General features: G+C 33.5%; 1 protein-coding gene across 1 annotated transcript; it reads left to right on the top strand.

Moving 5' to 3' along the window:
- The first annotated feature begins 50 nt into the window (after positions 1 to 50).
- Positions 51 to 9,481, top strand: LOC123556711 (transmembrane protein 218-like). The gene is made up of 3 exons (XM_045347631.2): positions 51 to 238; positions 5,954 to 6,047; positions 8,200 to 9,481. The coding sequence occupies exons 1-3, from the start codon at positions 123 to 125 to the stop codon at positions 8,341 to 8,343; spliced, it is 354 nt and encodes a 117-aa protein (XP_045203566.1). The 5' UTR covers positions 51 to 122; the 3' UTR covers positions 8,344 to 9,481.
- The last annotated feature ends 11,950 nt before the right edge of the window (positions 9,482 to 21,431 follow it).

The following is a 21,431-nucleotide window of genomic DNA, read 5'->3' as shown; positions in this document are numbered from 1 at the left end:
TTCATTGGTTATTTTCTCGCAATTGTCCAATCATCAACGTTGTTAGAAAAGTGGGTAAACACATTTTGTTGACATTCGTGACAGGTGTTCTGACTTGTTACTTGCAGTTTATTTCTTTTAAAATGACGGATCACAACACTGTGTTAGGAGTTGGCATCGGCCTATTCCTCATAATTCTAGTTTGGGCTCTTAGCCTGTTCCTTTGCATTGTTTTTTCCAGAGCAGTTGGGGCAATATCGTAAGTTAACATGACAGCTTGTCAGAATGAATAATACTCAGATGAAAGTAAATTTATTGGTAGTGCAACGATTAATTTACGGAACCGTAATCCTACCTGCGATTCTATGATTATGGAAGTTCCGTATTGCTAGACACACCTATGAGGATAGGCTGTGATTACGGAAGTATATAAGTGGCATCAAAAATATGTTAAGACATGCATAAACAGGCTGGTAATATTTCTTGAAAAATAATGAAGATATTTCTTTCAAACTTGGTCCATTTGTTAAGGTAACTTGACATGAACAAACAAGATGGTGGCACGAAATTAGGCATGGTCACATTATTTACTCGAATAGACAATATGCTGCTACAGAAGTCTAAAGATGCATTTTAATCATTTAATACACACATATACAATTATAAAAATGCATTTAATTTTTAAAAATATAAAATAAAATATTCTGAAACTCACCATGAAAACTAGTCAATTTTTGTGCGCATTTTGCAGAGAAGTTATGTATCCAAACTGAAAATAATTTATATCCTCATATATTTGAATATGTCCTTCAGGTGCTCCACCTATGAACAGAAGAATTTATCTACTGAGTTTTATGCTATTTGCTCTGAATTTTTATAAGTAAATTATAAATTTCAATATTTTGATGCAAATAAATTCAGTAACAAGGGGCTATGCAATTCCAAAAATATGTTTATTGTAAAACTCACCCAGTCATATGAACGGAAAGTGAACCCAAACATAGCTGATTTTGGGTATATTACACTATGTTATATGACCCTTGCATGTTCAAATGCAGAAATCCTCATCTAAACTGGCTCTATATCTTTTGGAAGGCAACAAAATATCAAGAAAATGTACCTTATCAATTACATTAAACATACATTAATTTAGTATGGCCTAAGATCCATGTTTTCCATGAGATTTCCATGCAAGTCAGTAAAGTTTTGACATTGAGGGTTATTCAAACAGTAGCAAACACATTTGAACTAAGACACAGATTGAAAAAATTGTAAACGTTTTATAAAATTAAAGTACAAACAATGTAGAATTACTAAGAAATGAACACATCACTCAAAACTCTTAATATGTGAGGATATAAAGTCTCAGAAATAAGGACAAAGTAAACTTACATGTACTTTTATTTTTTTTAATGACCCTCATACTGCAGGCAGGTTTCAACTTTTTAGGGTGTAAAATATAGAAATTTATAATTTACTAATGAAATTCCAGAGCAAATAGCATAAAACTCAGTAGATAAGTTCTTTTGTCCATAGGTGGAGCACCTGAAGGACATATTCAAATGTATGAGGATAAAAATTATTTTCAGTTTGGATACATAACTTTTCCGCAAAATGTGCACAAAAATTGACTAGTTTTCATGGTGAGTTTCAGAATATTTTATTTTATATTTTTATAAATTAAATGCATTTTTACAATTGTATATGTGTGTTTTAAATGATTAAAATGCATCTTTACACCTCTGTAGCAGCATATCGTCTATAGGAGTAAATAAGTTGACCAACCCTAATTTTGTGACGCCATCTTGGTTGTCCATGTCAAGTTACCTTAAGCATAACAAATGATACAAATTAGAATAAAAATAACTTGGTTGCCTTCAGTTTTGGTAGAATTATTTCCCCTTTTCAGATTTTTATGACGCATAATCTTTGAAGTCCAAAAAACAATGTTCTAATGCTAAGTTTAAAACAAAAAAGGGTTAAATGGCTTTCATATGCTCTAAATTATTGTGCCAGTACACGAATGTAAACATTTTACTCTGCTTTCACTTACAACATTATAGAGAAATGTTAGTCCTAAAAAAATTGCTCATACATCTGCACTAGAAACAAAGTATTTACCCTAAATATATAGAATAAAGGTATTGGCGCACAAGTTTGGAGCACTAGAAAGCCATTGAACCCTTTTCTGTTTTAAACATTGCATTAAAACATAATATTTTTGGACTTCAAAAATTATGCCTCATAAAAATCTGAAAAAGGGAAGTAATTGTAACTAAACTGAAGGCAACAAAGTTATTTCTATCTTGATAAGCATTATATGTAATGCTTAATAAATGGACCAAGTTTGAAAGAAATATCTTCATTATTTGTCAAGAAATATTACTTTTTGTGTCATAAGCCCGATCGGGCAATGTTACCAGCCTGATAAATGATGTTGTAAACTTACTTTTTTAGCTCAACTATTCGAAGAATAGGGGAGCTATCCTACTCGCCCCAGCGTGAGCGTCTCACAAATGTTAAAGTTTGCGTACTGGTCACCCAAATATTTTCAAAATCCATTGAGATATTGCTTTTATATTTTGCTTACTTGTTTACCATCATGACCCAAGTCTGTAAAAAGGAGGAGGCAACTCTATCAAGCATTTTGACAGAATTATGGCCCCTTTTCGACTTAGAATAAATGTTAAAGTTTGCATACCACCCCAAATATTTTCAAAGTCCATTGAGATATTGCTTTCATATTTTGCATACTTGTTTACCATCATGACCCCAGTTTGTAAAAAAGAGGAGGCAACTCTATCAGGCATTTTGACTGAATTATGGCCCCTTTTTGACTTAGAATAAATGTTAAAGTTTGCGTACCACCCCAAATATTTTCAAAGTCCATTGAGATATTGCTTTCATATTTTGCATACTTGTTTACCATCATGACCCCAGTCTGTAAAAAGGAGAAGGCAACTCTATCAAGCATTTTGACTGAATTATGGCCCCTTTTCGACTTAGAATATGCTTATTGTAATGTTAAAGTATTACTCATAGCTTATATTATACTATCAAGCACTGAGAATAGTCGAGCGCGCTGTCAACTGACAGCTCTTGTTTTCACTTAAAATAGCAAAAATGAAATACAAAAATGGATTTCGCCCGATTCTGTATGCGCTGAAATCTAAAGTGACAGGCAAAATCAAATCATAAAATTTTAAGTAATGAATATTTTTAAAAATATTTTTGAGCTAATGTTAAGAATATGTATATATCTTCATTTGTCTGCCAATTTTCAAAAAAAAAAAAATATATATATATATAGTGTGGTTTTGGAAAGAAAAAGGTATGTATATGGTGTTGATTTCGCCTGTTTCTACTAAAAATAACTGGAAATGGCTGATCGATAACACGAAATAATAGTGCAGGCATGAAAAAAAACACGCTATTTTAAGTGAAATAAGATAGTTTACAATAACATTTATGCATGTCCTAACATACATTTGATGCCTCTTAAGTACTTCTGTCACAGGGTGAGAAAAATGTGCAGTCAGTCCAGGGCTCGAACCCGGGGCCCCTCGCTTACAGGGCGAGTGCTCTACCGACTGAGCTAACCGGCTGCCTGACACATCTTCTCCCCTGACGTGACCAAGTCCGTACCATGACATACACCCCCACAAATTGGAAATTCGTCCTCGAATTCTGGAGGTATATAATATTGCAAGCGTCGTAAGACCAAGCATGCCACGGTCCCATGTTGGGTGCCATATGTCACAGGGTGAGAAAAATGTGCAGTCAGTCCGGGGCTTGAACCTGGGGCTTCTCGCTTACAGGGCGAGTGCTCTACCGACTGAGCTAACCGGCTGCCTGACACATCTTCTCCCCTGATGTGACCAAGTCCGTACCGTGACTTTTCCATTATCCTAGCTTATCCTCATAGGTGTTTCTAGGAATACGGAACTTCCGTAATCCTAGAATTGGAGGCTAGGATTATGGTACCGTAATCGTAGCCACTGCCAAATTTATTATGTGTAGTGACGAACAAATACTTTATCCAGTCCATATTTTATACTTGATACATTTAAAATTTAATTAAATAAAATCAGAAAAAACAATTATGTTCTGTATGATAATTTTTAGCCTTTCTTGGGCAGCCCTTTCTTGTTCGGCTTATCAGGATGATCTGCCATTCATGTAATTCCTCTAAGCCTTATCCACATAGATAGATCTGTGTTAAAGATAGGCTTTCAGAAATTAAAAAGTCATAGAATACTGGTTAGACTTACTTGCTCAAATAAATTAATGATAAATACTCAAAAAGAAACTTCAGATGAGTTGAATAGAAAACAATTTTTAAATAAAACATTTATATTTTTAAGAGACTTGAAATTTCTGAAGTATGTTGTGAGCTGGCTTGAGGTGATAAATTGAATTGACAATATCTACCCTGACACAAGTTTCAGTACAGTACTACACGGCTGTCTGACATACTTTCATGTCAACATAAATTCATTACTGATGATGTAAACATAACAAATACATCATAAATATACAAGAAAATGTTTCCAATGGATTTCAGTGGGATTTTCCGAAAAGACATATTATGCTGCCTAAGTCTGATGTGGCATGACAGCGATAGTCAAAAGTTATCATGCTGTCCTGAAATGTTCTGTATTTGGCCTAGGTAGTTTTGGTTCGTCGCACAAGTTGTTTCTTCCTATATGTTCAATTAGTATGACATGATTGCTTTAGAATTAAAGGAAAATCTTTCAAGATATATCTTTATTAAATGTACATACGGTCCTCTCCTAAATCTATTCAAATGGTGGGACTTGGTCCTTTAAGTGGTGGCTAGGGCATAAAACGGAAATACCTTTAACAATTTCTTCTAATGAACTGCTTGATGAAGCTTCACCACCCTTAAAATTATCTGTAGCATCATCATTGTAATGTCCTCTCCCAAATTTGTTTTTAAAAATTGGAGAGCTTGGCCCCTTTTAGAGGCCACTGGAACTAAAGCTAGAAAAATCTTTAAAAAGATTTCTCATGATCCACTTGATGGATATTCTTAAAACTTGGTCTGTAGCATTATTGTAAGGTCTTCACCCAAAAGTATACAAGTGGGAATGATTGGCCTTTTTAGGAGCCACTAGAAAGAAAATACTAATACTTTTGAATAATTTATTATCATGACCTGCTGGATATATCATCAAACTTGGTCTGTAGCATCATTATATGGTCCTTTCCAAAATTTATACAAATGGGGGCAGTTGGTCCTTTTAAGGGGTTGCTAGAACTAAAACTAGAAATACCTTCATAAGACTTCTTCCTATGAACTGCTTCATGGATCTTCATCAAACTTTATTTGTAGCATTATTATTTATAAGGCATTTTACCAAAAATCTTAATTGAGGACATTTGGTCCATTTTAGCAGCTGCTATCTAGAGCTTAAACTAGAAATACCTTAAACAACATTTTCATATGAATAACTAGATGAATTTTCATCAGACTTGGTATGTAGGATCATATTAAGGTCCTTTCTCAAATTTGTTCAATTGAGGGCAGTTTGCCCCTTTCCCTTTTAGGGGTTGCAAGGGCTAAAAGAAAAAAAACACCTTTTTAATGACTACTTATCATGAATCATTCAATGAATCTTCATCAAACCTGCTCTGTAGCATTAATATAAGGTCCTCTCATAAATTTGTTCTGTTTGGGGTGTTTGATCTTTAAAGCATCAGATGGTTGAGGTCCTCTTTAGATGAGCGACTTAGGCCCATTAGGCCTCTTGTCTATTGTAGGAATATTTGTATAGTGGTGATTCTGTTTTCTGTTGTTTGAATATCGGTATAGTGATGATCCTATTTTCTATTACAGGAATATCGGTATAGTGATGATCCTATTTTCTATTACAGAAATATCGGTATAGTGATGATCCTATTTTCTATTACAGGAATATCAGTATAGTGATAATCCTATTTTCTATTACAGGAATATCGGTATAGTGATGATACTGTTTGCTACCCTGTTTACTGTGATACTGTTAGTTTTACCCAGAGAAGATTTTGAAGCTCCAACAACAAAGGTATATTTTAACAATATATTTTATTACAACCCTTGATTACTGATTCTTAGAGTAGGCAGAAGGAAGGAGTTGTCTGTACATTTTGCAAGTTAATTGTGATGTTCATAAATATTCATTACAGCATGTAATTTTATATTTATGTCTCCCACCACACAGTGGTGTGGGAGACATATTGATTTACTCCAGTCTGTGTGTCAGTGTGTCTGTCACAAATCTTGTTCGCACTCTAACTTGAACATTTCTCATCAGACCTGTGTTTGACCATAAGACCTCGACCAAGTTCGATAACTAACCAAATCCGCCCAGGCACTTGAATTATGGCCCTTGAATTACTGGATCCACTGGTCCAGACCATCTAATTGGATCCACTCGTCTAGACCATCCAGAGAAACTAGACATTTTTGATAGGGGCAGTTGTGGGAGACATGCACTTTTCTCAAAAGCATCTAGTTTTATTTGTACCTGACTTCATAATTGTTTTTTAAGCTGCATCTGACAGTAAGTTTTAAATGGTTATATACTTAAAGAAACATTTATGTGATCAAGTTCAAAGAAATTTACATTTACCTGTGAGTCACTGACTATGTTACTTTCTTTAGATAAAGAGTATATGGTGCTGCCCATTTCAGACTGAACCATCACATTTACCTGTGACCATGGTTAACTTCTCTTAAATAAAGAATTAATGATACCACCCATTTTAGACTGAACTATCACATTTACCCATGACCATGGTTAACTTCTCTTAAATAAAGAATTAATGACACCACCCATTTTAGACTGAACTATCACATTTACCCGTGACCATGGTTAACTTCTCTTAAATAAAGAATTAATGATACCACCCATTTTAGACTGAACCATCACATTTACCCGTGACCATGGTTAACTTCTCTTAAGTAAAGAATTAATGATACCACCCATTTTAGACTGAACCATCACATTTACCCGTGACCATGGTTAACTTCTCTTAAATAAAGAATTAATGATACCACCCATTTTAGACTGAACCATCACATTTACCTGTGACAATGGTTAACTTCTCTTAAATAAAGAATTAATAATACCACACATTTTAGACTGAACCATCACATTTACCTGTGACCATGGTTAACTTCTCTTAAATAAAGAATTAATGATACCACCCATTTTAGACTGAACCATCACATTTACCTGTGACCATGGTTAACTTCTCTTAAATAAAGAATTAATGATACCACCCATTTTAGACTGAACTATCACATTTACCTGCAGCCATTTTACTTCCTTTAAATTAAAATTTCATGGTACCGAACATTTCAGACTGAACCTTCAAAGGTATGCTTAACTGATTTTTCATATGATGCAATGTTATCAGTTTTGCTTCACTTTCCTTAGGGAATCTTAAAATTGATTGTAATACAAAATAATCACATGATATTGTTACATGTTATAATCACAATGAAGTGTGTTTTCCTCACGCAAATTCCTTTTCACTTCCAAGTAAAGGTACAGATTTAATAGTGATTTATGGTAGTGAAATTAACAGAAAACCCCTCACATTAATATGAAAAGTGCACTTGTTCTCACAAAGAAGTTAAAACACTGAACCATTTGGCTATGACCACAAGTTTGTTTGATGTTAAGATGATCACCAGGTAGTGAATTTTCATCCTTCTGCCAACAAAAAGTGATAAGCAAGCATATTAACTATAGGAAAGGTCATTTAGTAAACTTTAAACCTAATTTTTGTACAGGAAAAAGGAGGGAGAAAAAGTCCTACATATAGAAACCTAGACAGGATTAAGATAGGCTGGTGGGGTGGAGATTGTTATTCATTATCCTCAGAAGTGTTGTGGGTGCAAGTCATTTAAGAACAATTTTCTTTCCGACTGAATATACATGTACTAGTAATATAGCTATTATTAAGTTGGGGATAGAGGCAACTGAATGGGAGACACTGATTCAATTTATCTGAAAATTACAAGTCAGTGAAACAAACATCAACTTTCAGAGCATGACCGGATCAGTTATGAGTATTTTGTGTCCCCCACCATTAACAAATTTGGTGAAATTAAAGAAAGAAGACTGCCCACTGTTTATGAAATTTTTCAATTTTTAGAATGTTTACATGTTTTTTGCAGTCTATTAAATTACAATCTTCTATTTTCAGATATATGACTACTCCATCATCTTTAGATCAGTTCTTATTGCTGCATGTTCTTTATTTCTGGTAATTGGACTGGTTGCTTTTTTGATAATACATCTGATGGAACCAGTCTATGCAAAGCCAATACGGAGACTCAAACTGTCGTAGAAACTTACAGATAGCAAGTGCTAGGAAACTTTGTGCCAAGTTATTTGAAGTCCTTGTTTTATCAGCATTGTGATATAGTGTAACAATAGGTTTCTGCTGAGAGCAAGTACCTGCCTTCTACTTACAGTACTAGCGGTAAGGTGGTTCACAATCTTGTAAAAATGTTAACACAGGGAAGGTTTCATTAAAACACTGCCATAGCTTGGAATAGTGCATGTTGTCATGACCATAAAAGTTTGACAACTTTTTTGCAGGAAATATGTGGAAGAAAGGTTGAGTAGCAGAAAAATGACTTTTGTGTAAGGGGAAAATAGTTTAAATATTGTTTCAAATAATAGGAATGATATAACTCATCTCAGTGTTGTGAAAGAAAACTTATATAAATGTGCCATGTTAAAAGTATAGATTCTGACAGACTATTCTTCACAACTTTTATGCAAGAAAATAAGGCGAACAATTGTAATTTGTTGTCCACATTTTTTATATTTAAGTTATCAATTTATGTTCAGGTTGTAGAAATATTGCATTTAACACTGAGATAATAGAAGGCATCTTTGTTTTCCATTTTACAAATGTTAGCTTACACAGGTTGAAAAAATAACAATTTCCCATTTCATGTGAAATCACTTCTCACACTGACCAATTATTTATCAAACCCTTGCACACTTATCAAGTAAAGCGCAAATAAAGCTTCTTTGGTTATCATGAGATTCGGCAAGAGTTCACTCTGATCTTATATGAGAGTATCAGATATGTTGTATTCTATAGATCCTTGCTGGCATTAAAAAATATATATAATGTTGGCATTTAATGAATGCCAGTCTTTACAATTAATTGATAATAATACATTGAGCGTTCGCTCAAACTCAGATAATTCTTACACCACCTGTCGCTCGAACTCATCGTCAGGTCCCGGCATAATATCTTTATAATGTATATTTTTCCATGGCTTGGACTACCGATCACTCGAACAGATTTTGCTTGTCCCGTCGAGTTCGAGAGAACAAAGTTCGACTGTAATTAATGTTTGCTCTGTAACATTTTAGAAAATATTTTGTGTTATAGTGTATAGAATAATAAAATCTGTATTTATTTGTATATATTATTATGTTTTTTAGGAATATAAAAATAAAATGAAAAAGAAATTTTGATTTAGTTTTTTTGCCATGTAAATGTGGTAGTTGTCAGATTATGCATTGCACACTGATTTGCTATCATTACAAGCCAGTAGAAAGCAAGGTATTATTTAAACATTGGCTATGTAATATAATTTGCCGTTTTAGATTACAGTGTTGCTGTCATTACAGCTTGGAACCAGCTCATAGCTCATATCCAGTTCCCAAGTTTTGAAAAATTGCATTCCTGCATTTCTTACTGTAATTTTTAGTAAAGGTAAGATTCCTCCAAAAATATTTCAGTTGATTTGTTCAATTCCAATTGAGCTGTCCACTTCTGGTGCTGTTGAATCCTTCCTATTATTTTAGACTGTAGTTTAATCGTGTTGTATTTACATACAAGATGAAAAGAACTACTGAGAAGTAAATATTTGCCGTTTTAACCTTATACTGAAAAACACCACAGGTATCTCAATAATCAATTGTGGGAATGGGTTGAAACTTTACATCCTTGTTCACTGTAATGATCTGATGTGATGCAGTGCAGTGGTTCTATTACCCTTTTGCCTTTTCATAAAATTTTGCCCATTTTTCTAATTAACATTTTTTGGATTAGTTTTTGTTTGTAAGCTGGTATCTCAGTAACTATGAGATGGAATGGATTGAAACTTCAGACATGCAGTGCACAAGTTTCATTACTCTTGCTTTTTCACAAAATCATGCCACTTTTTGAGTTAGTAATTGTTGGTTAAATTTCTGTGTAGAAGCCGGTATCTCAGTGTGACCTTTAGCAGGAATGGACTGGAAACTTCAAACACTTGATCACTGTGCTGATCTGATATACAGTACATGTGCTATATTATCCTCTTGCGTTTTTCAGAAAATTATGTCTTTAGTCTTAGCAATGTGTGCTTAAGTTTTTGTATGTAATCTGATATCTCAGAATTCACTGCAGTGAATGTACTGAGACCACACACCTTGTGCACAGTGATGCTCTGACATGCCATGCACAGGTTCCATTACTCTCTTTAGCTTTTTCACAAAGTGAGAATGGATTTAAACTTCATAGTGACATTTCAAGGGTTAGAGCAAAGTGAAGGCATGTGTATACACTTAAAAAATATATTTATGCAGAAAAAGCCAAAAATAAAAAACTAGTTGAAGACTTTGGGTATTAGAGAGGTATGCTAAAAGAGTTTATTTATACTGAAATGAAATAATTCAAAGGCCTGAAAATAGCTCTGCTATGTTACTTCATTAAAAAAATCTCAGTGTACACCTACACTCCAAATCATTAGGACCACCTGACTGAAGACGAAGCACAATGTAATGTTATAGAGACATATATTCTCAGGATTAGCAGTCATGGAATACTTGGGGCAATGCCAGGCAAACAAATTATTTAATAGTTTGATAAAACCAATTTAGAACTGTATTTACAGTCAACCATAAACAGGATAAAGTGGAGAGGATGCTGTTGTACTGCTTACACAAGCACAGATGTTGAAATCACCTTTAATGTTTTGAACCAAACATTTGCAGAGAGTGCAGAAAGAATTGTTGCTGATATTTATCCTTTCAATAATAATTAAACCATTATATTAGAAAAATGTTACATACAGTGCATCAAAATTGATCTTTATTTAATGAGACTGACTTTCAGATCACACAGCAACAAAGAAAAAAGGAAATTTAAAGATACTAAAAAATCATTGCTGTGTTTCTTAAAGGCTTTGAAACTGAGTTACTGACAGACTGAATGTTATGGAAGCACATGAGAAGTATTTGGTTTTAGCCCAAATCCCATTAACAGTGTACCAACTTATTGACACTGTTTTTATTTCAGAAAAAGAAAACGGGTACATTGGTAAAGAAATGCACACTTTATTTTGCATTTACCTGAAAAAGTTATTAGCCATATCTCTATTTCATGCCATAAATTTACACAATACCACATCACAAAGTAAGATTTCTAACATGGTTTGAAATTGTTTAGGCTTTCCACTTTTTCTTCTTTCTTCTACAAGTAGTACGAATATAATGTTACGAGCCATACATAACACACTGTCTTGACAATTAAATGCATGCAGAAAGATCTATTATACTAGATTTAAATGATATACTAAAGAAAAAACGGGTAATCAGCCAATTCTGGCATTTCCATTATTTAAGCAAAAAACGAAGATATTTTATGTAATTTGCCAAATTTAGCTGTCTATAATAGTGCTTCATGAAATTTATAGTTGCTGTAAGAAAACATTTACAATAACTCAACAAAATATTTATTAAAAGCTCTGTAGTATATTCATTCATGATTCTAGCTCAGAACAGTTAATAGGTTAATTCCATCATGAATGAGATCCCACAGAAAACGAACAGTCGGTGGTTTAGCTCTTTTGATCAATTTTTGTACTTCTTAGACTTTGAGCTGAACCTGTAGGTATATATTTCTTGCCATTGTCAGTTCTATATATTTGCTGTATACAGTACATTAATATCTGTTATATTCTGAATTGAATTTGTATTATGAGCACATGTATAGAAAATATTTTCTAGCATGTTAAAGAGTACAAAATGATTTACTATATATTTTGCTAGATTATGCCTCAAAATGCCCCTAGAAGGCACAGGTGGCAGTATCATTGATTGGTCACCCCCTCCCCACCCTAAGACCCCTGATACAACCCTGAAATTTTTTTCTGACATTCTGTTGTTCCTTAATATCCCCACCGGATACACCGGAGAATGTCAGAATTTTTTTCAGGGTTGTATCAGGGGTCTTAGGGTGGGGAGGGGGTGACCAATCAATGATACTGCCACCTGTGCTAGAAGGTAGCTGTGAATATATAGAATTTCAAAATTTTACTTGACTGTGGCCATACCCTTGGGCCCCAATAAAATGTTGCTGCCTACACATTGATTTAGAACTGCAAACTACACCGCTGCATCTAGTCTTATTATATATAGTGATGACGTCTCGGTGAAGGTCGGTGACTCGGTGATAAAATCCACAAAATGTGTTTGGAATCTTGGTGCAGTATTTGACGAAAGTATGGATATGGAACAGCAAGTCAACTCTTGTGTGCCGGGCTGGATATGCACAACTATGCAGAATAGGTCAGACACATCAGACGGTATTTTACCAGTTATGCCACATTTAAGACCCTTGTCAACAGTCTGGTTAGACTACTGTAATGCCTTGTTAAGCGGTATTCCAAACAGCACACTGAAGGCGTTGCAACATGTCCAGAACATGGCAGCTCACGTCATCACTATGCCCCGTAACAATCATATAACACCGATTCTGAAGGAGCTCCATTGGTTGCCAGTGAAATACAGGGTGCAGTACAAGGTTCTGTCACCAACACCTTTAAGGCTTTACACAATCAGTCCCCTGCCTATATAACGGATATGATCGAAGTGTATAAACTGGTCAGAAACCTAAGATCACAAGACACGCTGTCACTGGTTAACCACGATGTATGGCAGTCGCAACTTTTCATTCACTGCTCCAAAGCTTTGGAATTCCCTTCCCGTCAAGACCAGAGAAGCTCACACGCTAGCTGCTTTCAAAAGCCTGCTAAAAACCCACTTCTTTGTACAACATTTCGTTAACTGACCAATACATTTTTACTGTTCATGAAACAGCGTAAAACATAATTTGTTAATGTAGAATGCATTTTTTGTTTGTGTTGAATGCGTATTTGTTTGTATTGTTTGCAATTTATTCTCTAAAGCGCTTTGAATGTGTACATGTGCATGAAAAGAGTGCTATATAAATGTGGTATAATTATAATAATAATAATAATATATTCTGAAACATTTAACATTTATAGAATAACTAATCACCTTTTGCCATAAAAGCCAGTCTATCAACAGAATCAAACTCTTACAAAATTCAAGAAAAAGTGGACCTAAATAAAACAGAAATTCAAATTATCTAAGTACATAAAGGGCCATAATTCAGACAAAATGCATATCAAACTTATGGATTTTGGTCTTGATACTCACTTTCAAAGCTACTGTTCTTAAATATTCAAGTGAAGCGGACCTGAACAAAATATTTAACTAAGAATTTAATTTTTTTTAGTACAAAAAGGGCCATAGTTCTGACAAAATGCATGTTAGAGTTATGGTTCTTAGTCTACTTACTCATTTAATGATGATAAACAAATTTGCAAAGTTTCAAAGCTGTAGCTCTTATAGTTTTTGGGAAAAAGTGAACCTAAACAAAAATATTTACCAAGAAAATAAAATTTTCTTAGTACAGGAAGGGCCATAGATCTGACAAAATGCTAATCAGAGTTATGGTTCTTGGCCTACTTAGTCACCTAATGATGATAAACAGGTGTGCAAAGTTTCAAAGCTATACAATAGTTGTTATAGTTTTTGAGAAAAGGTGGACCTAAACAAAATAACGAATCACCACCAATGCCGATGCCGACGACCAAGATATGATAATACATTGTATTTTTTTCTTCAAAAATCAGACTACCCGGCTGAGAAAATTCCAGAGGTTTCCATGGAATGTCTGTGAATTTCCATGGAAGTCCGGACTCCGGAGTATTTGGACAAACTTTCCGGAGTTGGATATGGAATACTGCGGAAACATTTCCAGGGATTTCCATGGACAATTTTCCGGAGTGATTCCACGGACGTCCGTGAACAATTTTCTGGAGTTATTCTGTGGACGTCCATGGACAATTTTCCGCAGTGGTCCAGGAAGTTCTGCTGACAGTATTATGCAATAGCAATACATGCTTTTTTTTGCAGTACATGTATAGTGTGCAATAACACTTTAGTACAAGCAATATGATTTTATTGCATGTGATCACTTTTGCAGTTTCAAACACTATATGATATATATGAACAAGGAAAATTAATCTTTGCCAGTTAAAAGTGACTGATTAGAATATTTTTTAAGCACATACTTGTGAACAAAGATTAGTTACACTAAAATAATGTCGATGAAATCATTCAAAGAAAGTACCTAGAGTCATTTGTTTTAAATATGCATATTATTTATAAAATCTTTGTGAAGCCTTTGCTTACTTAAAGCATTCATTGTTTTATGCTATGTAATGACTGATACACAAAGATACATGCATGTGTTTAAGCAGCATAATTACAAATGTATGTATTGTTTCAGTACTGGTCAATTATGTAAACAAACTTACTTGAGCAATTTATAGAATCCTCAATATTAACTTTGAACTGAATTACCTCACATAATAAAGTTTCACTAATTTCTACACAACTTGTTAACATCAGACTTCCAGTTACACATTTTGAAAATTCCTCTTTGTAAGATCAGTTGATCTTATTGGCTGAACTTGATCACATGACGCTAATTGCTTTCTGATGTGTTTAAAATCCCTCAGAAAATGACAGAGTTATTTTCCAGAGTTAAAACGACCAGAATTTTTTCTAAGTGCTACATTTCTGCAGTGTCCGTGAACATTCCATATACATTTTGAAAGATGTCCAGAGTGATTTCCAGAGATGCCCATGGAAAATATTTGCAATCACTCTGAACATGTTATATAACAGGTGACTTTTCCATACTTTTCCATGGAAAGTACCTACTTTCCATGGAAGTTTTGCATTTGTCCGCAGTTTTTCCACAGTTACTCTGGAATATGTACAGCCGGGAAGCTAAAAACAAAAGGTGTACTTTTAGAAAAATAGAAATCAATCATTATTTTCAACAACGCTAGACATTTCAACCCCAAGACACTTTGACCTCAAAATTGAATTTCCTTGGACATTTAAACCCCCAAGACGTTTCGATCCCTCAGAAATATCTTTAAGTTTTGATCCAGTATTACTTTGACTTTGTTTCTGATGACAATTATGACTTTAAAAACACAAGTTAGGGAATACTTTAAAGATATTCTCAAAAAGTGGTACCCCATTCAAAAACGAATGCCATTTGTAAACAATGATTATTGCTGAAAACTATTTTAAACCTAGTTATGTAAAATTTCGGCACTGGAGCATTATTACAAATCTATCAAAACGAAGATATGTAACAGTGTTTTGAAAATGATGAGATTTTAAATGCGCTAAACTTTCCAAAACTGTGGCCACTTTATCAAGTCCTTTTATGGAATTCAACAAATATATCAGTAAATTGACTAGCCTATCATGTTTTATACGCTGTTCAATTATGTGAAACAACTCTTTCATTTTATGACTAGGTGTTGTTTGAATTTTTTTTTTAAATATGGACCTACTTTTTTACTGTCACTGTTAAAATGTATTTTTGCATTAACAGACTTTTATTTCTCGTAATGAAAATTAATACAGTGAAACCTCCCTAAACCAGGAACCCCTGCATAAACTGAATGAATTTTGTGGGCCCAAAATTTGGCCTTATTTCATTAGTAAAATAGCTCTGTAAACTGGAACTCTTTACTGAGAAACTGAACTATTTTTTCCAGACCAAACTTCTGTTTATCAACACAACCCTGAAAACCAAACAATTTAAATTGCAGTCAGAACTTTTGGCACTTTCCGTTTATCATAATTACCAGAATTCACTCTATTTGGTTGCATATGTCCATAAAATCTTTACAGTAATTAAACAAGATAAAGATTTAAGATGAATCAGGTTGTTTGGTAATGATACAGTATTTATGTGATGTACCACACATTTCACTGACAAAACTTTGTTAACCATACCTTTACTGTGGTCTGGAGGCTACTAGTATTTGGTTTAGAGGAGTTCCACTGTATTTGATTCGTCAAATGGTATTCTTTTTTTTTCAAAGAAACATTTTTCAGAATATCTAGTTAAGAAAAAAGAACAAGCAAAATATCATTAACAAAGCTGACTTCATAAAGACGTCGCTGTCCTTGGCCAGATTGCTTTCCCTTAAACAATTTATGCACTCAAGAAAACTTTTTTACTAAGTATTACTCAAGTATTTCTTTACTTTTCGAGAAAAAAATTGTCAGAAATGTAAGTAATTCATAAGTACTGCTCACTTATAAGTTACTGGTTAATTATTTAGGAAAAGAAATAGTAAAAACTTTACTTAATAGAAGATTTACAATGTAATTTTTTAAAACAGTACATATTAATCATTACCAAGTAATTGTTTTACTAAGCAATTACTGAGTGAAAGAGATACTTAGTCTTGGAAATACTTGGCATTACTGAAAGTAAATGAATTAGGGTAAGAAAATTTTAATATTCCATTTATTTACAAGCAGCTAACGCCTGGCGGCGTTTTGGCCAGGTTTTCCGAATTACCGGTAGGTGATAATGAGTTAAAGTTCTAATAAAGGCATACAATAACTCCCCCAACCCCACCCCCACCCCCAAATTAATAAGTACTATTGAAGGAAAAAAAGGGGGAAAAGAAATGGACGAGTAAAAAATGAAACTAAAGAAATAAATTGGTGTAAAAAAATCAAAGTAAGAAAAGCACCATTTCAATGTTTATATCCCTGTGACCTTGACAATTGAACCCGAAATCAGTAGGGGTCATGTACACATCAAGACCAACATACCTATGAAGGTTCAAGGTCCTACTAGTAGGTGAAATATTTGTCCAGATATTGAGCAGAAAGCATTTTCAATGTTCAGGTCCCTGTGACCTTGACCTTTGACCCAGTGACCCCATTCTCACTTTGGACCAACTAGGGTAATAGGGGATCATTCTGATTAAGTTTCTTGAAGTTTGGATAAGTAGTTGTTGAGAAAAATGAATGACAAAAAAAAACAACAACAGTTAACATGAGACTCATTATTCCAGCCATCCTCCCGCCCATCCGCTTGGACAGACCTAATCTTCAAGCCGGATTTTTCTTCGAAAACCCGGCCAACAAAAAGGGGTAATGTTAGAGATTTCAGGCTATAGCTTTTATGTTCTGATTTCAGTAAACAATACTGTGTTGGACAGGGGTTAGACTGGATTCAAAGTAGTAACATAAATGTACTAGTACATGGAGCTCATTTCTGAAGACTTTGTTACTCAACTATGATATGCAAACCTGCTACAAATATAGTACCGGTAATAAAGAAGACAAACTATCAAATAATGTTTATTATTACATACTCATTTATAAACTCCGTTGAGTTACAGTGGGACCTGTAACATCAATATTTTTCCATAATGACGTTCAAATGTCATATTGGGTGCGTGCCGTCATTTGTGACGTCAGTTTCATGCATGCTGTTGCGTTTAAAAGTTCTTTAACGACAATACTTTCAATCTACTCTAGCTAAAAATAAGTTTATTTAATTTATATATTAATTTTAAGTGTAGTAGGTGTATGTAATAAAAAGATTATTAGATTTGCATCGAGAAATATGCACTCATTCTTTCGCGGAATTATATTGCGCTCCTAAAGTCGCACAATATTTCCGCTGCAGAACTCATGCATATTTCTCGATACAAATCTAATAACCTATAAGCGTTTACTTACTGTAATCATAATGAACAAAATATATAAAACAATACAATATTTGAATCACAAGAGCATAAAGTATAACAAGTTTGAAGTATTTTGTTTTGGGAACATTTCTTAATAGGCCATGATATCAAACTATTTTAAATGTACTTTTGTGTTCTTAAAAACAGTATAATTTGTCATTTACATTATGAAGTATTACTATAAATTACTCCAAATTGTGTATTTTTTGAATTATTTCTCACCTTTGTGCATCTCCTTATCATTTTCTGTTCTCTGCATATATAATTGACCCTTTATTTGTCTAAAAGGTTTTCCTGGAATTTTCTGACCAACTCTCTTACTCTTAAATTATAAATTAAAGCATTTGAAGTCTCATAAAAATCTTTATGTCCACAATTTCTTGTACTGTAGAAACAAATTTTTTGCAAAGGCAATATTTTGCGAATTTTAAGATCGATGCCTGAAATCAATGTTGGGGAGTTTCTACCTTTCAACATAACATCAGAATTACCTGTATTGTCACTCTTATAATTATGCTTTTAACTGAAATATGTTTAAACTTCCATAAGGCTTTAAATTTTATGTTAAAAACAGATAAAGCACCTGTCCAAATGAAAAATATGCATACTTTGATGGTTAGAAAAGCACTATTTTTAATATTACACATGAACTTATACAGTTTGAACCATAAAGGGAGGTAAATATATTTTGACACATAGATTGTTTAAACCGTTAAAATTGGCTGCTGCTGTCTAAGCCATGCAGTCAGCAAGAAAATTGATGCGTGGCACCGCTGCCCCGTACAGATATAGACTTTATACGCCTTGAGTTTTCCCAATTTAATTGCACGTGTGAATATACTTTTAAGTCGTTCCTATTCATATAATGTACATATTTTACTACAGGCGTATAAGTTAAAGTTTTTCGCTCCTGCCGTTGTGGACTAGCAGGTCGGAGACGCCTAACTGCTTGTGGCATTTTGCCCTTTCCTTGGTGGCGTTTTTCTGTATGCCCAGTTTTATTAAAATTGTTATTCGTATGTTTTTTCTGGTATGTTTGCTTTTAGTATTTTTCTGTATGCCATTTTGGTTAAAAATATGTTCTCATGTTTTTTCTGGTATTTTTCATGCAATAAATACCCTTGATCAAACATACACAATGTTTACCAATTTTAACAAACCGAGCCTTACGGCAGGAGCTTGGTGATCGCATTTTGTCCGTGTCTAGAAAGGTCATAATATAGAGTGACAAAAATTAGTGCATTTTGTAGGTAATAAGAATAGAGGATGGACAGGATGGATTTATTGAAGAGGAAATGGTTGATATTTTATTTATATTCTATGATTCACAAGAGTGTATATTAGGAATTTTCTTAATACATACATTTCAGTATAAATAAATACATGTTTATGTTGTGATTGTATAAAGATTTCAATAAAATAAGTTAATGATAGAATCCCAAGATTTTATCTAATCTAACATAGCATTTTAGTATTAGGAATGCTGATTCAAATGGCATACTATACAAATATATATATGAAAATTAGCTAATGTATGTTTCTCTTTGCCACAAGGGTTGAATTTCTGTTAGCTGATTTGTCAAACGATTTATGTAAAATTGAATTTCTACGATCATGAAAATGTTCAGTGATTACTAAATTTGTATCTTGTCTTGCATAATATTAATAGGCTATTGGCTTAGTATCGGGAAATATGCACGAGTTGTGTAGCGAAAATATTGTGCGACTTTAGGAGTGCAATATTCTTTCCCAGAAGAACGAGTGCATATTTCTCGATGCAAAGATAATAACCTTTTTTAATACATACGTATCTACAAGTATAAATGTAATGTAAACATTATGAATGTAGCCTGAATACGACACATTAAATTACGTCACGCATCCAATAGGAAATTCAGGCGTCAGTGTACGGAAAAATATTGACGTTTCCGGTACCATTGTAACTTAATGGGGAATAGAAACGAGTTTGTAATAAATATTCGTTTCTATTCCCCCGATTTTCTTGTATACCGTATTCAAGAAAGCATTTTAAAAATAAAATCAATTGAACAACTTTCAGTCTTTATATATTTCTTAAAGTAGCGTATGATGCATAAGAAATTACATTTATACGTGTCGTTGCATTACTTATTATTGTCGATCGTATTCAGGCTATTGAACATTCCTGTTTACATTACATTTATACGTGTAGATACGTATGTAATAAAATGGTTATTATTACTTCATTCTATTGTACTAATGCCGTTATTTTATTATACATGTTTGTAAACCATTGAGTGTTTCCTGTGCCGAAATATGTCTATCTATCTATCTATCTACCCATCCATCCATCTTTGAATCGGGAAATATGCACTCGATCTTTAGCGGAAGAATATTTCCGCTGCAGAACTCGTGCATATTTCAAAGCTATATAAATGTCGTAAGTAGTTAATTGACGGGATTCAAACCATCAAACCATATGTATACTGATATAAAAAGGTAAAAACCTTCTGAATGACTCTCTGTACGTTAATAACTTGCTTTAAAATCGCAATCAATAAATGGAACATCTATAGCAAGCAGTTCTTGATTGTTTAAATGGATCGCTAATGGAACGCACTAACAAACACCGAAAAGACGGTTTTGACAGAAGTTATAAGGTGTTTTGACAGTGTTTATTGGAACAAATTTTAGTTTGGGTATATATGACACTGAAAAATGATAAAATGGGTGAAAATAAATGTTAGATATTCGTAAAAATGCAATAAGAATGTAAATTTTCTGCATCATTTCAAAAGCGTTGCAACGGTTTACTACCTTCTGCACAATACTTTTGGTTGTCTATAAGATTTCTTGCAAAAAATCTTGTCAATAAGTTTGTATCAGAGTACTTACTTTTTATGGATTTTTGAGAGAAATTATTTTTCGACTAAAATATGTGGGTTAGTCTCTTTAAGTTTTATATTTGAATTTGAACAGTCACTATGAGTCAGGAATTTTATGTAATGCAATTTAGCCAATGAATTCAAATTCAGATTAAACACCCAGATAAACACTCTACATGATGTACAAACTAAGGGTTGATTTATATATGCACAGACTATGATTCTATTTATCAACCATTTTTCACAATTAATGATAGATCTATTCTGATGTGGACAAAATGTAGCCTTTTAACCTTTATCTTGCTAAATTTCTAAAATGGACTGATCTGTCGTTCAATTCGGGCAGTACCATTTATTATCTGAAGGTGAATAGCGAACAGTGTAGACCATTATCAGCTTGCACGGAAGTGTAGGCTGATCTTGGTCTGCACTGGTCGCAAAGGCAAAGCCACTTACCGCCAGCAGGCTAAAGGTTAATGACATTTATTGAATGTTTTGTAGAATTTAGCGCTTGTTTATTTTCTTTTACATTTAACTTTAAAATCTTCGATTAAACCTAAACGTCCTAAAAAAAAAACCCACAATCTGCCGGCAGATAATGTCCATAGATAACTCCGTTAATATCTTTAAAGTTTTATAAACCTATTGATAGCGTAAATTTGATA

Source organism: Mercenaria mercenaria, chromosome 5 (genome assembly GCF_021730395.1).
Source record: "Mercenaria mercenaria strain notata chromosome 5, MADL_Memer_1, whole genome shotgun sequence".
NCBI lineage: Eukaryota > Metazoa > Mollusca > Bivalvia > Venerida > Veneridae > Mercenaria > Mercenaria mercenaria.
This window is presented reverse-complemented; position numbering and strand designations above follow the sequence as displayed.

Excerpts from the sequence above, each read along its gene's own strand:
- LOC123556711 (XM_045347631.2), top strand. The coding sequence starts at position 123 with ATGACGGATCACAACACTGTGTTAGGAGTTGGCATCGGCCTATTCCTC. Across the intron at positions 239-5,953 it reads AGAGCAGTTGGGGCAATATC|GAATATCGGTATAGTGATGA; the intron begins GTAAGTTAACAT and ends TTTCTATTACAG. Across the intron at positions 6,048-8,199 it reads TTGAAGCTCCAACAACAAAG|ATATATGACTACTCCATCAT; the intron begins GTATATTTTAAC and ends TTCTATTTTCAG.